Raw genomic sequence first — 18,015 nt, 5'->3', positions numbered from 1 at the left:
GATATTTTGTTGTATATCGTCTAATTTTTCTTCTGTGTTTCTCCTGTCTTCGTTAATTTTTACTTCTAAGTTACATTTTTGTAACTCTATTTTCTGTTCTATATCTATCTTATTATCTTGAATAATCCTCTTTACTTCTGTCCTCTCAATGTCTATCCTTTTCTTGTAGTCATTCCGTATACTTTTTATTTCATTTGCTACTTTTTTCTCTGCAGCTTCAAGTTTTTTATCCATTTGTTTTACAATTTTATTATTATTATCTTCTATTTTCTTTTCTAATTTTCTATAATTCTCTTCCAATTTCTGTTCCATTTTTTTCATGTCTTCTTTGACTTCTTTTGAATTCTCTTCCAATTTTTTTATGTCTTCTTTGATTTCTTTTGAATTCTCTTCCATTTTCTGTTCCATTTTTTTCATGTCTTCTTTGACTTCTTGTGAATTCTGTTCCATTTTGTGTTCTATTTTTTTCGTATTCTCTTCCATTGTCTTGTTCATCTGCATCAATAATGACATCAAAGCTGCCATATTGACATTTTCCTCTCTTTCTGGATTCATTTCTGCAGTATCTTGTGGAGCTTGAACTAAACTCTCCTCTTGTATAGGTTGTGTTTCTACTTCCACATCTTCTTCATTCTTTTTGCTTCTTGTACCTTTCTTTCCTTGAGACATTTTGAGACTTTACTTGTTCAAATATAATTAAAAATAAAATCTATAATTTTTTCTTTCTACTGATAATTAATTTAATTATATGAGAGCACTTATCTTCCCAAACTAATTCTTTTAAATAGAGAGCCCCACGTTGGGCGCCAAATTGTTATGATGTGTTTTTTTTGTTTGAATGATGAGCAATGAGTATTTTTAATAATATAATATATAGGGTTTTTATCGCGGTTCTCAAAGAATTAGCTTGTAAGTACTTTTTTAAATTATCTTTATTATAACTATTATGAAACACACATATATATCTAACCTAGTCAATGTAAATTTAAAATAAACTATCTTTAAACTGATATTCTTATAAAAATAATTAAATTCTATAGACAATCTAAAATTTAAACAAACTATCTTCAAAATTGAAATTGTTATGACACTAACTAAATTATATTAACAAAATTTTGTACCTTTCTTTCACTGAATGCCTAAATGAACTATTTTCCACTAAGTATATAGATTCTAATCACCACTGAATGTCTTCGTACTTCAGTTATCCTTGTTTTTTGTGAAATTACTTTTTTCAATTATCAGCTTCTACCAATTTAAGATATATTTTTCTTCACCAGCATCTATACACCACCAACCAAACCAGCAAACAGCATTTATATTTATTCTTCTTTTCAATATACCAATATCCAATTATTATAAGTTGATTTATACTAATCTCCAACCATAATATAATTTAATTTCTTCCAATATACCTTTTTTTATCTTCAATAATTATTTGTGTATAATTATAAATGTGCATTAAATTATATGCATAATTTTTAATCTTCATTTAACTCACTATATTAAACAATTTGACTATTTGTAACTGATTCACTGACTGTCTTGAAAATTTTGTACAATTTACTTCACTAACTAACTTTCATAATAAACTGGCCTGACTTCTGACTAAAAACTTCCAACAACTGCCGTCTTGAATCCAAATCACGGGTATTTATATCTTTTGGACATTCTAGAACCATCTCGTAAGATATCATGTTCTAATTTGTTCTATCAAATACTTGTCTGAATTTTCTGGAACAAACCATTTCGCAAACATGGCCATCTCCGGAGATCCAGAGAATTCCATTCTTTTCTATTAATAATTTTGTTTACATTTAGGCTTTTCAGATCAGAATATATAATTAAATTAGTAACTAACACTCTAATTTAATAAAATACACATTTCAAACAATATATTATTATAATAACCCCACTTATATTCGTATTATGATTCTTAATTTGACACTTGGAGTATGTATAGTTGGTTGCCTAGGCACATGGCTCACTTAAATCTATTTACAACATTAAAATTACTAAATACAACTTTTTACAATAATTATTATATGCTAATTTATTAAAAATGCCCTCACATAAATATATTTTTATTAAATTCTCTAGTATATAATTTATTTAAAACAACCAAATATCTAATATTATGTAGTATATAACTTATAAATTATTTTCTATAAACCCTAATCGTCACAATATATATATATATATATATATATATATATATATATATATATATATATATATATGTGTGTATATATATATATGTATATATATATATATATATATATATATATATATATATGTATATATAATACTTTTATTGAATATTTAAGTTTTCACGCTTTTCCCCGAAAATTGTGGTTTAATCCAATACCTACTACGTAATATTTCCTTGTTATGTCTGATCCCGACGACACTTGAAAGTTTTTAACCTTCGACAACCCGGGACCTTCTACTTCATAAATTGCCATTTTCCCAAATATTCTTCCGCTTTTTCGTTTAAACTTTATTTTTCTCCACCTGAAATTTTGCGCAATAATTCGATGACAGACATTTATGAACTCACAAATCTCGTTGAATCCAGAAGAAGTAGTAGTACAAAGGAAATAAAAATCAATAGTTCCGAAAGCCTTTTTCAAATATTAATTAAGAGTATAAACACAAAGGAAGAAAGAACTTAAGGGTAGTTTTGTTTGGTAATACGGTTTTAAAAGCCATGAAGTAAGGAAATGGAAAACGGGAACAACAGAATATGAACATAATTATTAATCTAACAAAGATCCATAAATAAAATAGTCATGAATGTCTAGTATTTTCTTAAACCATTTTAACGTAGAATTTTTAAAATTCTTCCTACAAAGCACTTCCTCTTCTTATTTTTCTTTCTTATGTAAACAACCTTCGCGTATTTTAGTATTTCTTGAGAATATGATTGCAACGTTTTCAGCGCATTATAAGTTATTATATTTTGAAAATATTTTGTACAATTATACAGTGTAGCAAAATAAACAAACGAGCAAAATTTCAGTATAATTGAAACAACTTACAGAGGTAAATCAATTAATAATGTGTTAATGATCCTCTGTGAGCAACACACTCTTGAATGCTTCTGAACTCTCTTCTGATTCTATCTATCTATAGCCCAAAATCTATTCATGTGTTGAATATAGGCCTCTCCCATTTGTCTCTGTCTTCTGTTTGTCTTTTCCACATTGGACCTGCACTTTGCTCAATGTCATCTTTCTATCTCATTTGCGGTCGACCTCTTGACCTTTTTGCAGTATATGGTCTCCAGCGGCCAATTTCTTTATTCCATCTTCCATCCTGATATCTTTCGTTATGCCCAGCCCATTTTCATTTTAATTTAAATGCATGTTCGACAGCGTCTGTTGTTTCGGTTTTGCATCTTATCCACTCGTTCCTCTTTTTATCTCTCTTTTGATTAAGTGATCAATATTGTCCTGGAGTATCTTGTTCCATGCCCCAATTAACTCCTCCCGAAGTGCTCCCAAAGATTGAGAATAATGGTCAAATGAAAATTAAGTCTCTGACCCATCATGTCTCAGACGTGTTTAATTGGGAATAAATCTAGAAATGTCGAGGGCCAGCGAAAAAGATTGACTCCCACCTGTTCAAAGAAGTCTATGGTGACTCTCGAAATAAGTGGCCTTGCGTTAGCCAGCTAAAAAATTTTATAATTGAGCGTCTGAAGGTAGGGTATGAGATGAGGTATCAGAATTTATTCTACATATTATTAAGCTGGCATCTTTACTCTGACGAAGATTATAAGTGACATTGCAATGGACTTCACATCACTTTAACTCCAACACTACGGTGAACATGCATATCGATAAAACACTGTAGATTTCGTCGTTCGCCACGTCGTTTTCTGACCCTGGCTCGGCAATGATGCAACAAAATTGAGATTCTTTAATAAAGACAACCATTCTACTCCTGGTCGCAAACCAATCGTTCTCTGTACCATTTTAGATGATAACGTCAATGTTCTGAAGTAAGAGGTAGCACCCAGTGTGACCGAAATGAAAAAAGGCCAAAACTGCGAATTGGTCGATAAATTGTTCGCGCATCCAAATTGGTCTTCCATCTTCTGCAAACCATTGACTTACAATAAAACTGGTAGTGAAACTACCAGGCTACCATCTGGACGACTTGTTATTCTTGAACGCCGCCATGTGCCCCTCAATCTTCATAATCGGTCTTCTTGGCGCCATGCCGAAACATCTTAATACAATATCTAAACTTCTGTAAACCTGATTCACAACTTCCCGAAAGGAAGTTGTTAGCAAGTTTCATAAAAATTCAGAACCGCCCACTTCCAAATTTTGATAAGTAACAAATTTAAAAGTTAAAATGGAAATGTTTGCGTCTTTTATTCAGCGAAAGCAATATAAATCAATTCCAAATCGTGATTACATTCATCAAATTTATAGCAACAATGACTTAAATCCAAAAAAAAATCATAGACCTTTTCGCAAGAAAACATCCTACATGACTCCAACTATATTAACCTGTAAATAGCCTAGACCTATAATTGATTTTGAGCATTTTAATTCTTGGCAATACAAATTACCCTTTATGTTGTCTTCGGTGCTAATTATACAGTAATAACTACATTATACTGTAAGTAGGCTATATAATTATTGATTTTGAGGATTTAAATATTTGGCAATTCAAATTAACCTTTATGGTGAAAATTAGTTGGTATCTTTATGTCTTTATGTTGTCTATAGTGTTGTATATGGATGATATGAAATTAATGGCTTCCACTCAAAACCACCTAGATCAGTATGCATCTCGGACTAGACAAGTTCCGTGCTCTAAATTTAGTCAGAGGCAAAGTTCAGCCGGGAGAATTCGACATGCAAAATGGCCAAGCCAAAACATTGGGGCCATGGTTGAAAGTGATAAGTATAAATATCTCGAAGTAAAGCAAACGCATACTTCGAGAGGGCATACTTGGGGCACATTATACGAGGAGAACGATACACTTTTCAGCAACTGATACTCGAAGGGAAAATAGAGGGTAGGAGAGGTCTCGGACGTAAAAAAATGTCATGGCTGCGCAATATTCGACAATGGACAGGAATCCACAGCTATGAAATGCTTCGCAATGCTGCTAAAAACAGAATTATTTAACATCTCACCTGACAAGACGATGTACGGTGGACGCCTACGCAGAAATGCATGGCACCTTAAGAAGAAGAAGAAAGCAAACGCGGAAAAACCTCTACATGGACGACATCCCAATGAAGTAAGTCAGGACTATGTCGACAATACGGCGTCGAGCTATTGTTGACATTAGAAAAAATGTTCCCTAAAACAGAAGGTTTCTTGCTTGTAATTCAGGATCAGGCTATTTTACAGGGGGCTGCCAGGTATTTACTGCAACTGAATATAAGGAACGGCATAACTTAGTAGGAAAGATCCTTCATCAAGAGATTGCTATCAAACTATCAAAGCTTGGGACTTTTCGAAAGTCCCAGGCTTTGATAGTTTATATATATATATATATATATATATATATATATATATATATATATATATATATATATATATATATATATATATATATATTATATATATTTAAACTTAGAGCTAAGATTAATATTAGTATAAAAATTAATATTAAACTCACCAGTCTTCTGGGTTGAACCGCGTCGATATCCATTTTGCCGAGCTTTCGACATCCTCTCTGATGTCTTCTTCAGGGCTTCCGAGGTCTCAGTCTCCCGAGCCCCCAGACACTACTACACTCACTAGTCACTTCTAGTTCACTCACTAGTTCACTACTAGTAGAGAGGATGTCGAAAGCTCGGCAAAATGGATATCGACGCGGTTTAACCCGGAAGACTGGTGAGTTTAATATTAATTTTTATAATAATATTAATCTTAGCTCTAAGTTTAATTGAACTAACCGCGGAAATCTTTCCGAATATATATATATATATATATATATATATATATATACTTATATATACTTATATACACATATACGCACATAGAGAGGCTTACTAATTTTATTACGTTGTTATATTTTATCAGTAATTTACCAACCACTATAAATAATTACACCGGTAACGAACCAGTTATTCATCCACTATTTTTATTCCATAGCATAAAATCTCGATTTACTATTCATAGTGTGAATAAGCCACAATTTTACTTTAAAATAAGTTTATTTGAAATTTCTATTTCCGAAATAGAACTTATTTTAAAGTAAAATTGTGGATTATTCCCAATTATTCCAAGGCTGCTTTAGTTAGGTTGTTTTTTTCGATGGCGCTGTATAATTTTATATTCAAACTAGTATTAAGAAAAGTAGTATACTTAATAATATTTTTGTTGTTTAATTTTGACATATTTTTTTACAATTACTGTAATTTTAAATTATTGTTTAAATAAAAATACAAAATCGATTAAAGTAAATCAGGTGATCAGCATCAATTCAAACGCGAAACACGTAAATATTTGACCATTTTGTTTACTATCAAAAACTAATATTCTAAATTGGAACAATGTAGAAGGTTTAACAATATATTGCGAAATGATAATAACTTTAAAATGAAATACAAATAACAATATGAATTATGTATATTTGCAAATGCCAATACCAACAGGATAAGCCTTTAAATAATATCGATTTACAAAAAACTACTTCTATAATGGCTAATGGCTAACGGCTATGCAATAAATTCGATCACATATTTACTCAACAGTGCTGCTGAAGTACTTTTATCAAAACTTCACGTCCTATATTACAGAACATACTCAAAAAACAGATTTTTTTGTAAACTAATTAGAATTGGAGTGCTATGTATTAGTGGTGCTAATTGTTAACAAACAATATATATATATATATATATATATATATATATATATATATATATATATATATATATATATATATATATATATATAACAGTTACCAATCATCATTGTGTTTCCTTGACTTCCTTTTCTTAATCAAGATCTTTCGACTTTGTAACACCCAATTATTGCTTTAGCTCTTTCGATACTGTTGGGACCTACACGTCCCAAGATAGCAGAGTATTAGACGGTTCGGCCAGACGGTGTGACGTCACAACTGTCTGTCAACTAGTCTTCTTTTCCTTTTGTTAATTTGTCTTCTTTTTCGGCTGTCAAAATCGATTACCGAGGTAGTGCAAAAGCGAACCTAACGTTAACTGTTGCTTGACTCACGCTCTATTTTTACAATAGTATGTGTTCACCCGTTCATTCTATCGTTTTGCAATTCGTTACTTTTGGATATCGGTTTTAGTTTTTTTGTAGGGAATTAATCGTAAACATATTTTACTATAATGACTATTGTATTGTTTTATCTTCCTTATACATGACACATATCGCTGTTAGACAATAGATGTTGCACATTTTCCTCTAGCACCATTATATATAAACTTTATATACCATGAGGTCCATATGTATGGAATAAATTCAATTTTAGCGTTATTATGTACTATCAAAAAAACCTGAAACAGGTCGATTTTTATTCTTAAATTGACAATTTACAGTATAAAAATATTATCCCCTTCCAGCACCCCCTTTGAATTATAAGCACTCCCTCGAAAATTTTAAATAACAAAGGGGGTCGTGTGGCACCTTGTTAGAAAGGGATTTTAGTCCACTGTTCAGCAATATAAAGTTTTTTGAATTTTGCGCCATCATAACTGAGAAAATTGATTTTTACGATTAAATTAAATGTTCAACTTGACAACCATTATTCACTTCTTGACAATAACCGAGGCTATTTTGGAATTCTCGTACAACATTTTGTACCACCCCGCGGGTAATTTTGTTAGTTTCTTCCGTTATCCTAACTTTTAAATCAGCAATATTGCCTGGTATATTAAAATACACTTTAGAAATAATCAGTTATTTTTTTATCTGTTCTGCTAAACATTAGGGAAAAACCTTTGAAGATAATAAAATATTAGTCAAAAAGTAAAATAAACAATTGATATGAATCTAGTAGGCTGCTGTCATTTAGACATTTTATAGACATTTTAATTATGATTCGTTTTGGTAATAAAACAAGAACTTAAAAGAAGGTTTGTGAAATGTTTAATAATAAATACCCTGGTCAAAAAGTTTCGCAGTCTACAGATAGAAAAATTGAAAAGAAGTTTCGTTATACTGGACATGTAAAAAATGTTGAAAAACAAGGTAGAAATGTTAAATTTACAGATGAAAAAAAGTTAGATGTACTTTTAGAGATTAAGGAAAATCCGCATAAGACAACTCGAAAACTGGCCGTCGTCATTGATGTAAGTAAATTTGAGAGTTTTGAGAGAGTCATTTTGAGAGTTTTGCATAAAGAAAAATACCACCCTTACAAGTTCAGTTAGTTCAGGAGTTAAATGAAGATGATCCCGATAGAAGGCAAGAAATCTGTGAAATGATAATGGGCAGAATGAACGCAGATTTGCAGTTCATAAACAAAATAGTTTTTTCTGATGAAGCGACGTTTCATTTAAACTAAACGGTTAACAAACTCAGAGAAAGGCTCACTGGGTGTATGAGACTCACGTAATATCCTAAAAAATTAACATTTGGGCTGGTATCAGTAACAATAAAATTATTGGTCCTTATTTTTTTGAGAGCACAGTTGATGGTGAGGTTTATCTAGATTTTTTTATTAACTTTTTAGTGCTTACATTACGAAGATTTTTTCCTGATGTAAATCATCCAAATGAGATAGATCAATATATTTTTAACCAACAAGACAGAGCTCTTCCGCATTTTGCACGTATAGTTAGAAATTATTTAAACGAGGTTTTTCCCAATAGGTGGATTGGAAAACGTGGAACCATCGAATAGCCGGCTAGATCCCCGATTTGGCTCCTCTCGATTAGTTCTTATGGGGATATTTAAAATCTAAAGTATATTTTAATAGACCAAATAGTATTGCTGATTTAAAAGTTAGGATAACGGAAGAAATTAACAAAATAACCCCCGAGGTCGTACAAAATGTTGTGCGAGAATTCCAAAATCGCCTCGGCGATTGTCAAGAAGTGAATGGTGGTTATTTTGAACATTTAATTTAATTGAAAACTACATTGGAAAATTCATTCTAAATAATACGTGACATTATTATCTTCATTCAACCTAAAGTTTTGTGATAGACATTATCAAAATTTTACATCTTAAAAATCAGTTTTCTCAGTTATGATTGCACTAAACTTAAAAAACTTTATATTTCTGAACAGAGGACTAAAATCCCTTTCTAAATAAGGTATCACACGCCCCCTTTTGTTATTTAAAATTTTCGAGGGGTGCTTATAATTCAAAGGGGGTGCTGGAACGGGATAATATTTTCATACTGTAAATTGTCAATTTAAGAATAAAAATCGACCTGTTTCAGGTTTTTTTCAGATAGTAACGCCATAATAACGCCAAAAATGAATTTATTCCATACATATGGAATGGCATGGTATATCTAACTGTATCTAAAACTGACAATTCGATAAATTTTATAATTGTTATTACAAAGTTTTGTATTTTATGGTTACAATAAGCGGTAAGAATTACCTTATATGGAGAACCTAATCACTACATAGGTGGCAAATCTTAATTATCTTAGGATATCTATTGATTTCACCACTGTAATGTAGGTTCTTTATTTATTTCGTAATTATTATTACACTCCTTAAACACTTTATTATCTTTTTTATTAGAAGTAATTTGTTATAAAATTCTATAAGCTTCTGGCCAATATCTCATACATAGATCATGTTAGACCCCCCGCCTCCCCCATTCAACCATGTAGGGTATCCTTGCCTCTAAAATTTCGCCATATTAGACTCCTTTATCTCCCCATATATCCATGTTACACTCCCCCAGCTCCCCATCTAGCTATGTTAGACACCCCCGTCTTCCCCTACCCCTCCATTATGTTAGATTCCCTTGTGTCCTAATTTAGCCATGTAGCACGTCCGCGCCCCCATCTTTGATATGATTTATCTTACTTCGAACTGGACGGACCATGTTGCCAGATTCAAAGATGGAAGGTGGATGAAGAAAATTCTGGAATGGAGACCTAGAAACGATGCTTATCGTAATCGAGGACGTCCTCCAACAAGGTGGTCAGATGGCATCAAGCGCGTTTCAGCACAACTGGATTCAGGGTGCTGAAGATAGAATGCATTGGAATTATTTACGGAAGGCCTATGTCCAGCAGTGAAATCAAAACGGCTGATGATGATGATCTTACTTCGTGCTATATGACGATATTACAAATCATTAAGGTTAGGTACGCTTTTGCGCTGCTTCGACAATCGATTTTGACAGCCGAAAAAGGACACGAATTGACAGATTGAAAAAAAGACGATTTGACAGACGCAAAAGAATTGACAGCTGACGAAAAGAAGAATAATTGACAGTTGAAATGATAATTTACAGCTGTCAGCGGACATCTTGTGAGGTCACACTGTCTGGGCCAACCGTGCCATATTCTGCGCAAAATATATTTCCATGGTAGTGAATGTTTACAAAAGTATTTATAATGCTTTGAGAAAATTTCGTAATCTGTCTTGGATGTGTAATCTATATCCTATTTTAACTTTAGTTTGCCGTTTATTTTTATTGTCCTCCCCACTGCTATTTTAAAGATTTAATTCTGTGGAATCAGTGATCTTGGTTTTCTGTCTGATCCATTATATTCTTTTTCGATTTCTTTTTGTTATAACTAGCATGCATCGCTCCATTGAAACCTTTGAGTGACCTTTGATTTTCGCTATTATTTTTTTCTCAAGTGGCCAAATATATATATATATATATATATATATATATATATATATATATATATATATATATATATATATATATATATATATATATATATATATATATATTGTTGTGATCTGCTTTATGATGTCTTATTATTGATTAAGACTAATTTAATTAATCCAATTATTTAATTAATTAGTTCACTAATTTATGCAGAGTCATATAATTCAATTACTATTAAAAATTCTCAGGGTGCCTTTTTAATTTTACTTTAATCAGTTTACTTTATACAGATTGAACGAATTTAAAACGGAACATACAATTTAATATATGTCTGTTTGAACTGCATTTGAAATAGTGGACCAATATAAAACTTGGACAAAAATAAATCCATACCCGGTGATAGACATTGTATAAAATATCGTTCAACTATCTGTCTCCTTTAAAGGAAAGAGGAGCTTGCCTAATAGTCGGAGAGATAGAGCCGAAATTTTGAAGTTTGATGAAGTTGTAATTTTTTTCGGAAAAATTAACGATCGATAATATGGCTGAAAATTTGCCCAGAGTAAGATCTTGGTATAACTAGACGAAATCCCAAAGGGCGGATGCGAGAGTGGATACATAAGGGGTGGCGGACAGGGATGAAATTCCTTTCGATTTTCTGTCAGTTATACCATGAATTTTTCCAAAAATTTTCAAACGATTTTTCCGATAAGAAAAAAAAATTTAGAAAAACTTAATAATAATATCACATTCATTATCTGCTTCATTTTCAATCACTACTTCTCGAATTGATTCTGGCATCTGAGGTCCACTAAACCATTTGAATTTATATGTTTCATCTTCAAACTCCCAACCATGTTCTTCAACAATCAATTCTGTTGGTCCTTTTTTTATGAGCATTTGTCCAAATATTTGAAATATAATGGGCTCGCAGTAGATGTTGGTGTAATTCATCTTGACATGGTGGTAAGCTTGAAGCATCGAAATTTTTTAGTTTTTTTTTTAAAGGCTCGTTCATATCATGCAACTTATACTGCCGGTTAAATAGTGAAAATCTGACATCGTTTACTTTTCTTTTTGGAATTGTTCTCGTCAGTCCTGTTCCATATAAGTGACATATGAAAGTTTCTAAGGTTTCAAAAACTTCATTACAATCGAAGTCAGTTTCATCAAGTTGGATAAAAGCATCTTGATACTTATTACATTTAACGCATGCGTCTAGAATTACTGATCTAAATGGAACGCGCATCATTATTATTTTAATATTTTAAAATAATAATGATGCAAAATTAATGTCCAAACAGAATTTGTAAAATTATATTTAACTAATGAAAAAAAAAATTCAATCAATTTGAAAGTTAAAAAAAATATTGAAAATATCTAAGTACAAAGTAAATTTCAAAACTTAAAAAATTGATAATTCCACTATTAAATTGATTTTTATTAATAATTATTTGTAAAATGTTAAAGGAATTCTACAAATTGAATTTTACCTATTGATAAATAGAAATAATATATTTTGTATTTGATTATTAATGTAATAATAAATCAAATTTTTCTTATATCTGAACAACCATTATTTATGCAATATAAATTTAAAAACCTTTTTATTGTAATAAAAAATAAGTAAAATTACTATTTGTTATACCAAAAATATTTAATAGTTAACATTATAAAATTACTTTAATTTAATAAAATATCAAATATCAAACATTTATTCAATTAAAAATTAATTCGTAAAATATTTATATTTAAGAAAAAAATGTGATTTGTAAAGTAAATATGACTTTAGTTTGAAAAAAAAAACATTATCATAATATCATTTTAAAACTACAAAATATTCTATAAAAGATTCAGACGATGACGTAGAGTTTTATCAAATGTTTTAGAAAAGTTTTTCTAATTTTTTTTTCTTATCGTAAAAATCGTTTGAAAATTTTTGGAAAAAATCATGGTATAACTTACAGAAAATCGAAAGGATTCTATAAATTAGATTTTACCTCAAAAAATTACGAAAATTTTCATTTACGGAAATTTTTTTGGAAAATTTTGAGGAAAACTCTACTTGACGCTTCTCAGAATAGTAACAGAAGTGAGCATACAAATTTTCAAATCAATCGGTATAAAAACATCATAATAAAATCAGTTTGAAAATTGTTACCGAGACCTAAAATGGGCAGGCAAGTGGTACATTTGACTCCGTTTTATGGCTCTCTGTACCAACCCAGCTGTCCGCCCTTTTGGATTTAGAGTTTTTAGGGGCTAAATAATGAGCCATGAAAATGGCGGACATATTAATTATCGTTAATTTTTCCCCAAAAAATTGCAATTTCACCCCTGTCCGCCACCCCTTATGTATCCACTCTCGCGTCCGCCCTTTGGGACTTCGTCTGGTTATACCAAGATCTTACTCTGGGCAAATTTTCAGCCATATTATCGATCGTTAATTTTTCTGAAAAAAATTACAACTTCATCCCTGTATAGCCACCCCCTGTACCACGAGGGGCGACCGTCTGTAAGGCAGTCTTAACCCAGTTACAATGAATATATTCCAATAGAGAAATGTCATATTACTGATCAGTTCAAAATTTCGGCTCTATCTCTTGGACTATAAGGAAGCGATAAGTGGTTTGACAGCATAATAACTGCTTGTGTAGTCTAGTTTTCACAGTGATTCTAGGCAACCTATTTGGGTGGAGTTTTGACTTGTTCTTGAATGAATTCAGAATCCAGCAGCCCGCTGAAGTATTGGATTTTTATAATATAATTATTTGACAACCTTTTGTTGGCCAACCACCTAGAGCGGAGTTGAGCCGAAATACATTGATTTCGTATGTTCCGTTTTAAATTCGTTCAATCTGTATATCTCTTCTAGTGGGTTCAGTATCTCCTAGTTGCTCATAATCAGGATAAAACAGGAAACGGAACTAACATTAAAACAACATAAATATGCACACAAATTATTATTTATTTCAATAAGCAATACGGTGAATGTTAATAAATAACTTTTTGTGGGCAATTATCTTTCCCAACAAACTCCTATACTCTAAATTTAATTTTAATTAACAACTATCTATTTGATCTGCTTTATAATAATATCTACTAAAAAATTTACCATATAAAAAATATAATTTATTCACAAAAAAATAACTCTTTAAAACTTGGAATCTTAGTTCGTATGCTTATATTTGATTTTATCTTTAGAATGTCTTAAAGTTTTCTTTCATTCAAATTATTTGACTGACCTTTATTTTTTTACACCAATGATGTCTCCTCTCGATCAAACCACAGTTCCTTCCTTGATTGATTATGTCCGGCTACCATCAAATCTTTCCCGTTCTCAGCATCGCTCCAAAACCGCATACCAGCAAACTACTCCTCCGAAAACACAAGCCCAAGCCTCTTTTGACCGGTACTCTTTATTCACAAATTCTCCTTTCTTTCTCAATTAGATCTCGTGGACTATGCAGACTCAAAAGAGGTATTAATCTTCTCGTTTTTGATCTGCTCTCAGCTTCCACCTTTTTCACTAACAAACGAAAAACACTCCTACTCCGATTGACTACACGAAAAAACACGTCTTCTCTTCTGGTCTGCCGGTAACATAATAATCTTTTCAATCTCCCCAGACAACCTTCTCAAACTCTCTCATCCCCCATCATTCCTTTTTAACCAATCATAAGCATTCATCTTTCCCACTAATTTTCGATTCAGAAAATTTCCAACATAATATTTAAAACAAATAAACTAATTTCACTCAAATTACTTTTCAGAAACCATTAACAATTTTGCCTTTTTCAACCGAAATAAGCTTCCAAATTCTTGTTATCTCATATCTAAATCTAATTCTTATTTACTTTCGAAAAATGTCCACCGCAAAATACAATTACAAAGTTTATTCCTTAAATATATAATTACACGAATTCCATTGTCCTTTCACTATTCACTTAGTCCTTCAAGGAAAAACTAGTCCGTCACGGAAACAATGTCTTTTCTTATTCTAACGATTACAAATAAGTACAGGGTTGTATTTTAACTTATATGCCCGCGGTATATTAAAATAATAAAAAAAACTCTTTATTCCATTTCTGATCGATAAACTGATCCATAACAATATATATATATATATATAATTAATATTTTTATTTAATATATTTTTATTATTCATACAAATATTCTACTGTGATTTATTTAATCGTATAATTTGTAGTGTGAGACAGATTTATTTCTACAGTTTTGAGTGAACTACTACTCCAATCGTCAGAGACGAGAATGCCACCCAAGCTCTAAAAATCATACAAACAAGCTGAATTTTGCCGGGAATATAATTTTGGGACCCCAAAAGAGATGCAAAAAAGCTTACCACTTTTACCCGCAGGCTTTTCCCTGAAAACCACTTCGTAGGGGGGTAAAAACGCAAAAAAATCGATTTACCAATAATCTATACGCCATAGAAAAAATATTTTAAATAAAAAATGTAGCTGAGATAATTTTAAACAAAAAAGTTCAGTATTTTTTGTGTAAAATGTCCTCTCAGAAACAACGCTTGAAGCGACCGTCGATTTTGAATGTCAGTTACGTGCCCGAAATCAATGTTCAATAAAATTTGTATCAGCTCGACAGTAAAAATTCGATATCTTTTAATCCAAGTGTACTATCGGCAAAAATCAAGATACGTTTTAAATTGGCTGGCCACTATAAAGATTCGATTACTAGAGCCTGACCTTCGAAACCTATAGCATGAAATTTTAATTTTGAGTTTTGGCAACACATGTGACGCATTTAAAATATGCTTTAAAAACGCTGGATTTAAACTTTCACATAACAAACAATCTAAAACTTTTAAAACTTTTTTTTTAATAAAACTAGTACGTTGTTCAAAAAAACCAAACTTCTGTTATAGAGACTACACCCAAAACCGTCTTCTTAGAGGCATTTCTCGTGACATGCGATCGTTTGAAATGTAACACAAAATTCTGAGTTTTTAATTCATATTACAAATACCTCATATTTGTTGCAACAACTTAAAATTGAAATTTCATGTCATATTGTTACGATAAATATTACGGCGTATACAACTGTAAATATTTTATTACTATTTTTTTTTCTATTTCTAGTAATTTCGGCGCTCAGTTGAAAGACCTGTTTACCTGAATGATGATGAGTCACCCACGATTCGAAATTTCCAGAGGTAGGCCGAATAAAACCAGCATGGGTGACTTTCTCGGCTCTTCGATGCGGGATCGCCGAGATTCTCGAATAACGGGATTTTATATTTAAAGAGGAATTTTGTTGCAAACATAACAGTTAGTTTTTGAACATCGCGTCGAGTTTTTAAAATGTAACGCACGTAGATAAATTATATAATTAGTAAGTATAAGATGAATTAGTTATATTGTCCAAATAAAGACTTTAAATAAACTTACAAGTGTTATAAGTGTAGAACCTTTAATAATAAATAAAAACAATAAATTAGATTAATAAAAACATTACAATATGTTTTAAAGATTGATCTCTAAAAATGAAAATTTTACTACGAAAACGCATGATTTTTATCATATATTCTTCTTAACTAGGAGCATAATATAAGACCATAGCACAACTACACTAGCTGAAAGCTATTACAATGATAACTAAATACTTACTTGTTATCTGAGCTGGATCCTTCTAAAAGTTGAGGGGTGGAGGTGGCTTTCGGACGTCTGCTCGGAGTACTGCCCACCGGAGACCTGCGACGGTTGCTCTCGTGGAGCGGCTAAAACAAATAACAATTTGTGAAATCAATTTATGAAATCAACAGATGAAAAAGACAGGATATAAAACTAGAGCAGATACCTTTCAAACTTTGTATTTGTACCCATATTGCCAATATTTTTGCTTCATTTCAATTAAAACTCAAGATTCGTCCAAATTCTTTAATTGTTTTTGTCATATTTGTAAAAAAACATTGATCAAATAAAAGGCAAATATCGAGCACAGTTTTACTAATTAAATCTTGCCCAAGCACTTTCGCTTCCTAGAGCATCTTCAGGGGCATTTCGTCAATTTTGGCCTATTCAACAATTAAAGAATGTCATAAACATAAAATTGTACATCACACTACACTACACAAGGACAAACAATTTAAATTTTTTTAAAAAATAGGCGAAGCTACATTGTGGTCGGCATCTATCTGCCTTTTATTTAATCAAAGTTCATTTATTCGAGCATTCAACCTTGTATCAAATTATTTGTAAAAGGTTATTGAAAAAACATTAGTACTAAGTAATTGTTGGTAAAATGCTCACTGGTAAGCAAGACTCACTTATTGATTTTCTCTTCAGAATTCGACCGTCGGAGGGAGCCCAGTTGTAGTCGTAACATCGTATGATTCATCTCCATAGATCTTTCTTTATTTCTATTAATTCGTTCAGCAGTCGTTTTGCAGATTCCCTTGATATGGTCAATCGATCTTGTTGAGTATTGTCCACGTCGTTTTCGGCCCTTTACCTTTCCTTGATGATGGATTTCTCCATACTGTGTCTGATTTCATGACATGTCCAAAATGTTTTAAATGTGGTAGTTTAACTTTACCCGAAAATATCTCATCCTTATCTCTCTTAAAATCGAATTATTTTTAACGGTCGGTCCAAGGAATTCGTACCATCCCTCATAAACTGAACATCAGCGGCATCTATCTTTCTCCTTATCGATTGTCTCAATGTCCACTATTTTATATCTATGTTTGGAAATACTAAAAAGTTGACCGATCTTATCTTTACGGTTATTACAATATGGATGTATTCCCATATTTTGGTCAATTATGCTATAGCGATCGCCCTTTAAACTCTATCCTCATATGTTTTCCGCATATATCAAATATCCTTGCCTAACACCTTGTTTTGGGTGGAATTCTGTTGTGAATCAAGTAGTAATTTTACTGATCCTTTGGTATAATTATTGTATTGCTCAGTTGTAAGGAAAATCGAGTGTTACCTACTTCTTCCTCTGGATTTTCAGATGTTGCAAAGACCAGGTCATTAGTGACCCAGTTCAGATTATGCGGGGGAATCTGTCATTTATCCTTAAAAAATACTTCGTAAAATAAACAGTACATGGAAGACTCTTATCCCCTTTTTTATATTTGCCTTCCTATACTTCCTATAAAACGGTGTTTTTGATTTGTGGAAAATAGCCCTCTATTTTTCATTTACTTTATACGTAAAATACGGTATATTCCAGGAATGTATCTATCATTTTGTAGGAGGGAAACCT

At 31.5% G+C, this 18,015-nt stretch overlaps 1 protein-coding gene across 1 annotated transcript in view; it reads right to left on the bottom strand.

Annotated features, from left to right (window-relative positions):
• Positions 1–18,015, bottom strand: part of RhoGEF3 (Rho guanine nucleotide exchange factor 3) — a 941,311-nt gene that overhangs the window by 283,784 nt on the left and 639,512 nt on the right. The window contains exon 13 of the mRNA XM_072521630.1: positions 16,407–16,516. Within this exon, the coding sequence (XP_072377731.1) occupies positions 16,407–16,516 (110 nt within the window). The remainder of the gene's footprint in view (positions 1–16,406; positions 16,517–18,015) is intronic.

Source organism: Diabrotica undecimpunctata, chromosome 2, assembly GCF_040954645.1.
Source record: "Diabrotica undecimpunctata isolate CICGRU chromosome 2, icDiaUnde3, whole genome shotgun sequence".
In the NCBI taxonomy this organism is placed as follows: Eukaryota; Metazoa; Arthropoda; class Insecta; order Coleoptera; family Chrysomelidae; genus Diabrotica; species Diabrotica undecimpunctata.
The sequence above is the reverse complement of the archived record's forward strand: the minus strand, read 5'-3'. Positions and strand labels throughout refer to the sequence as shown.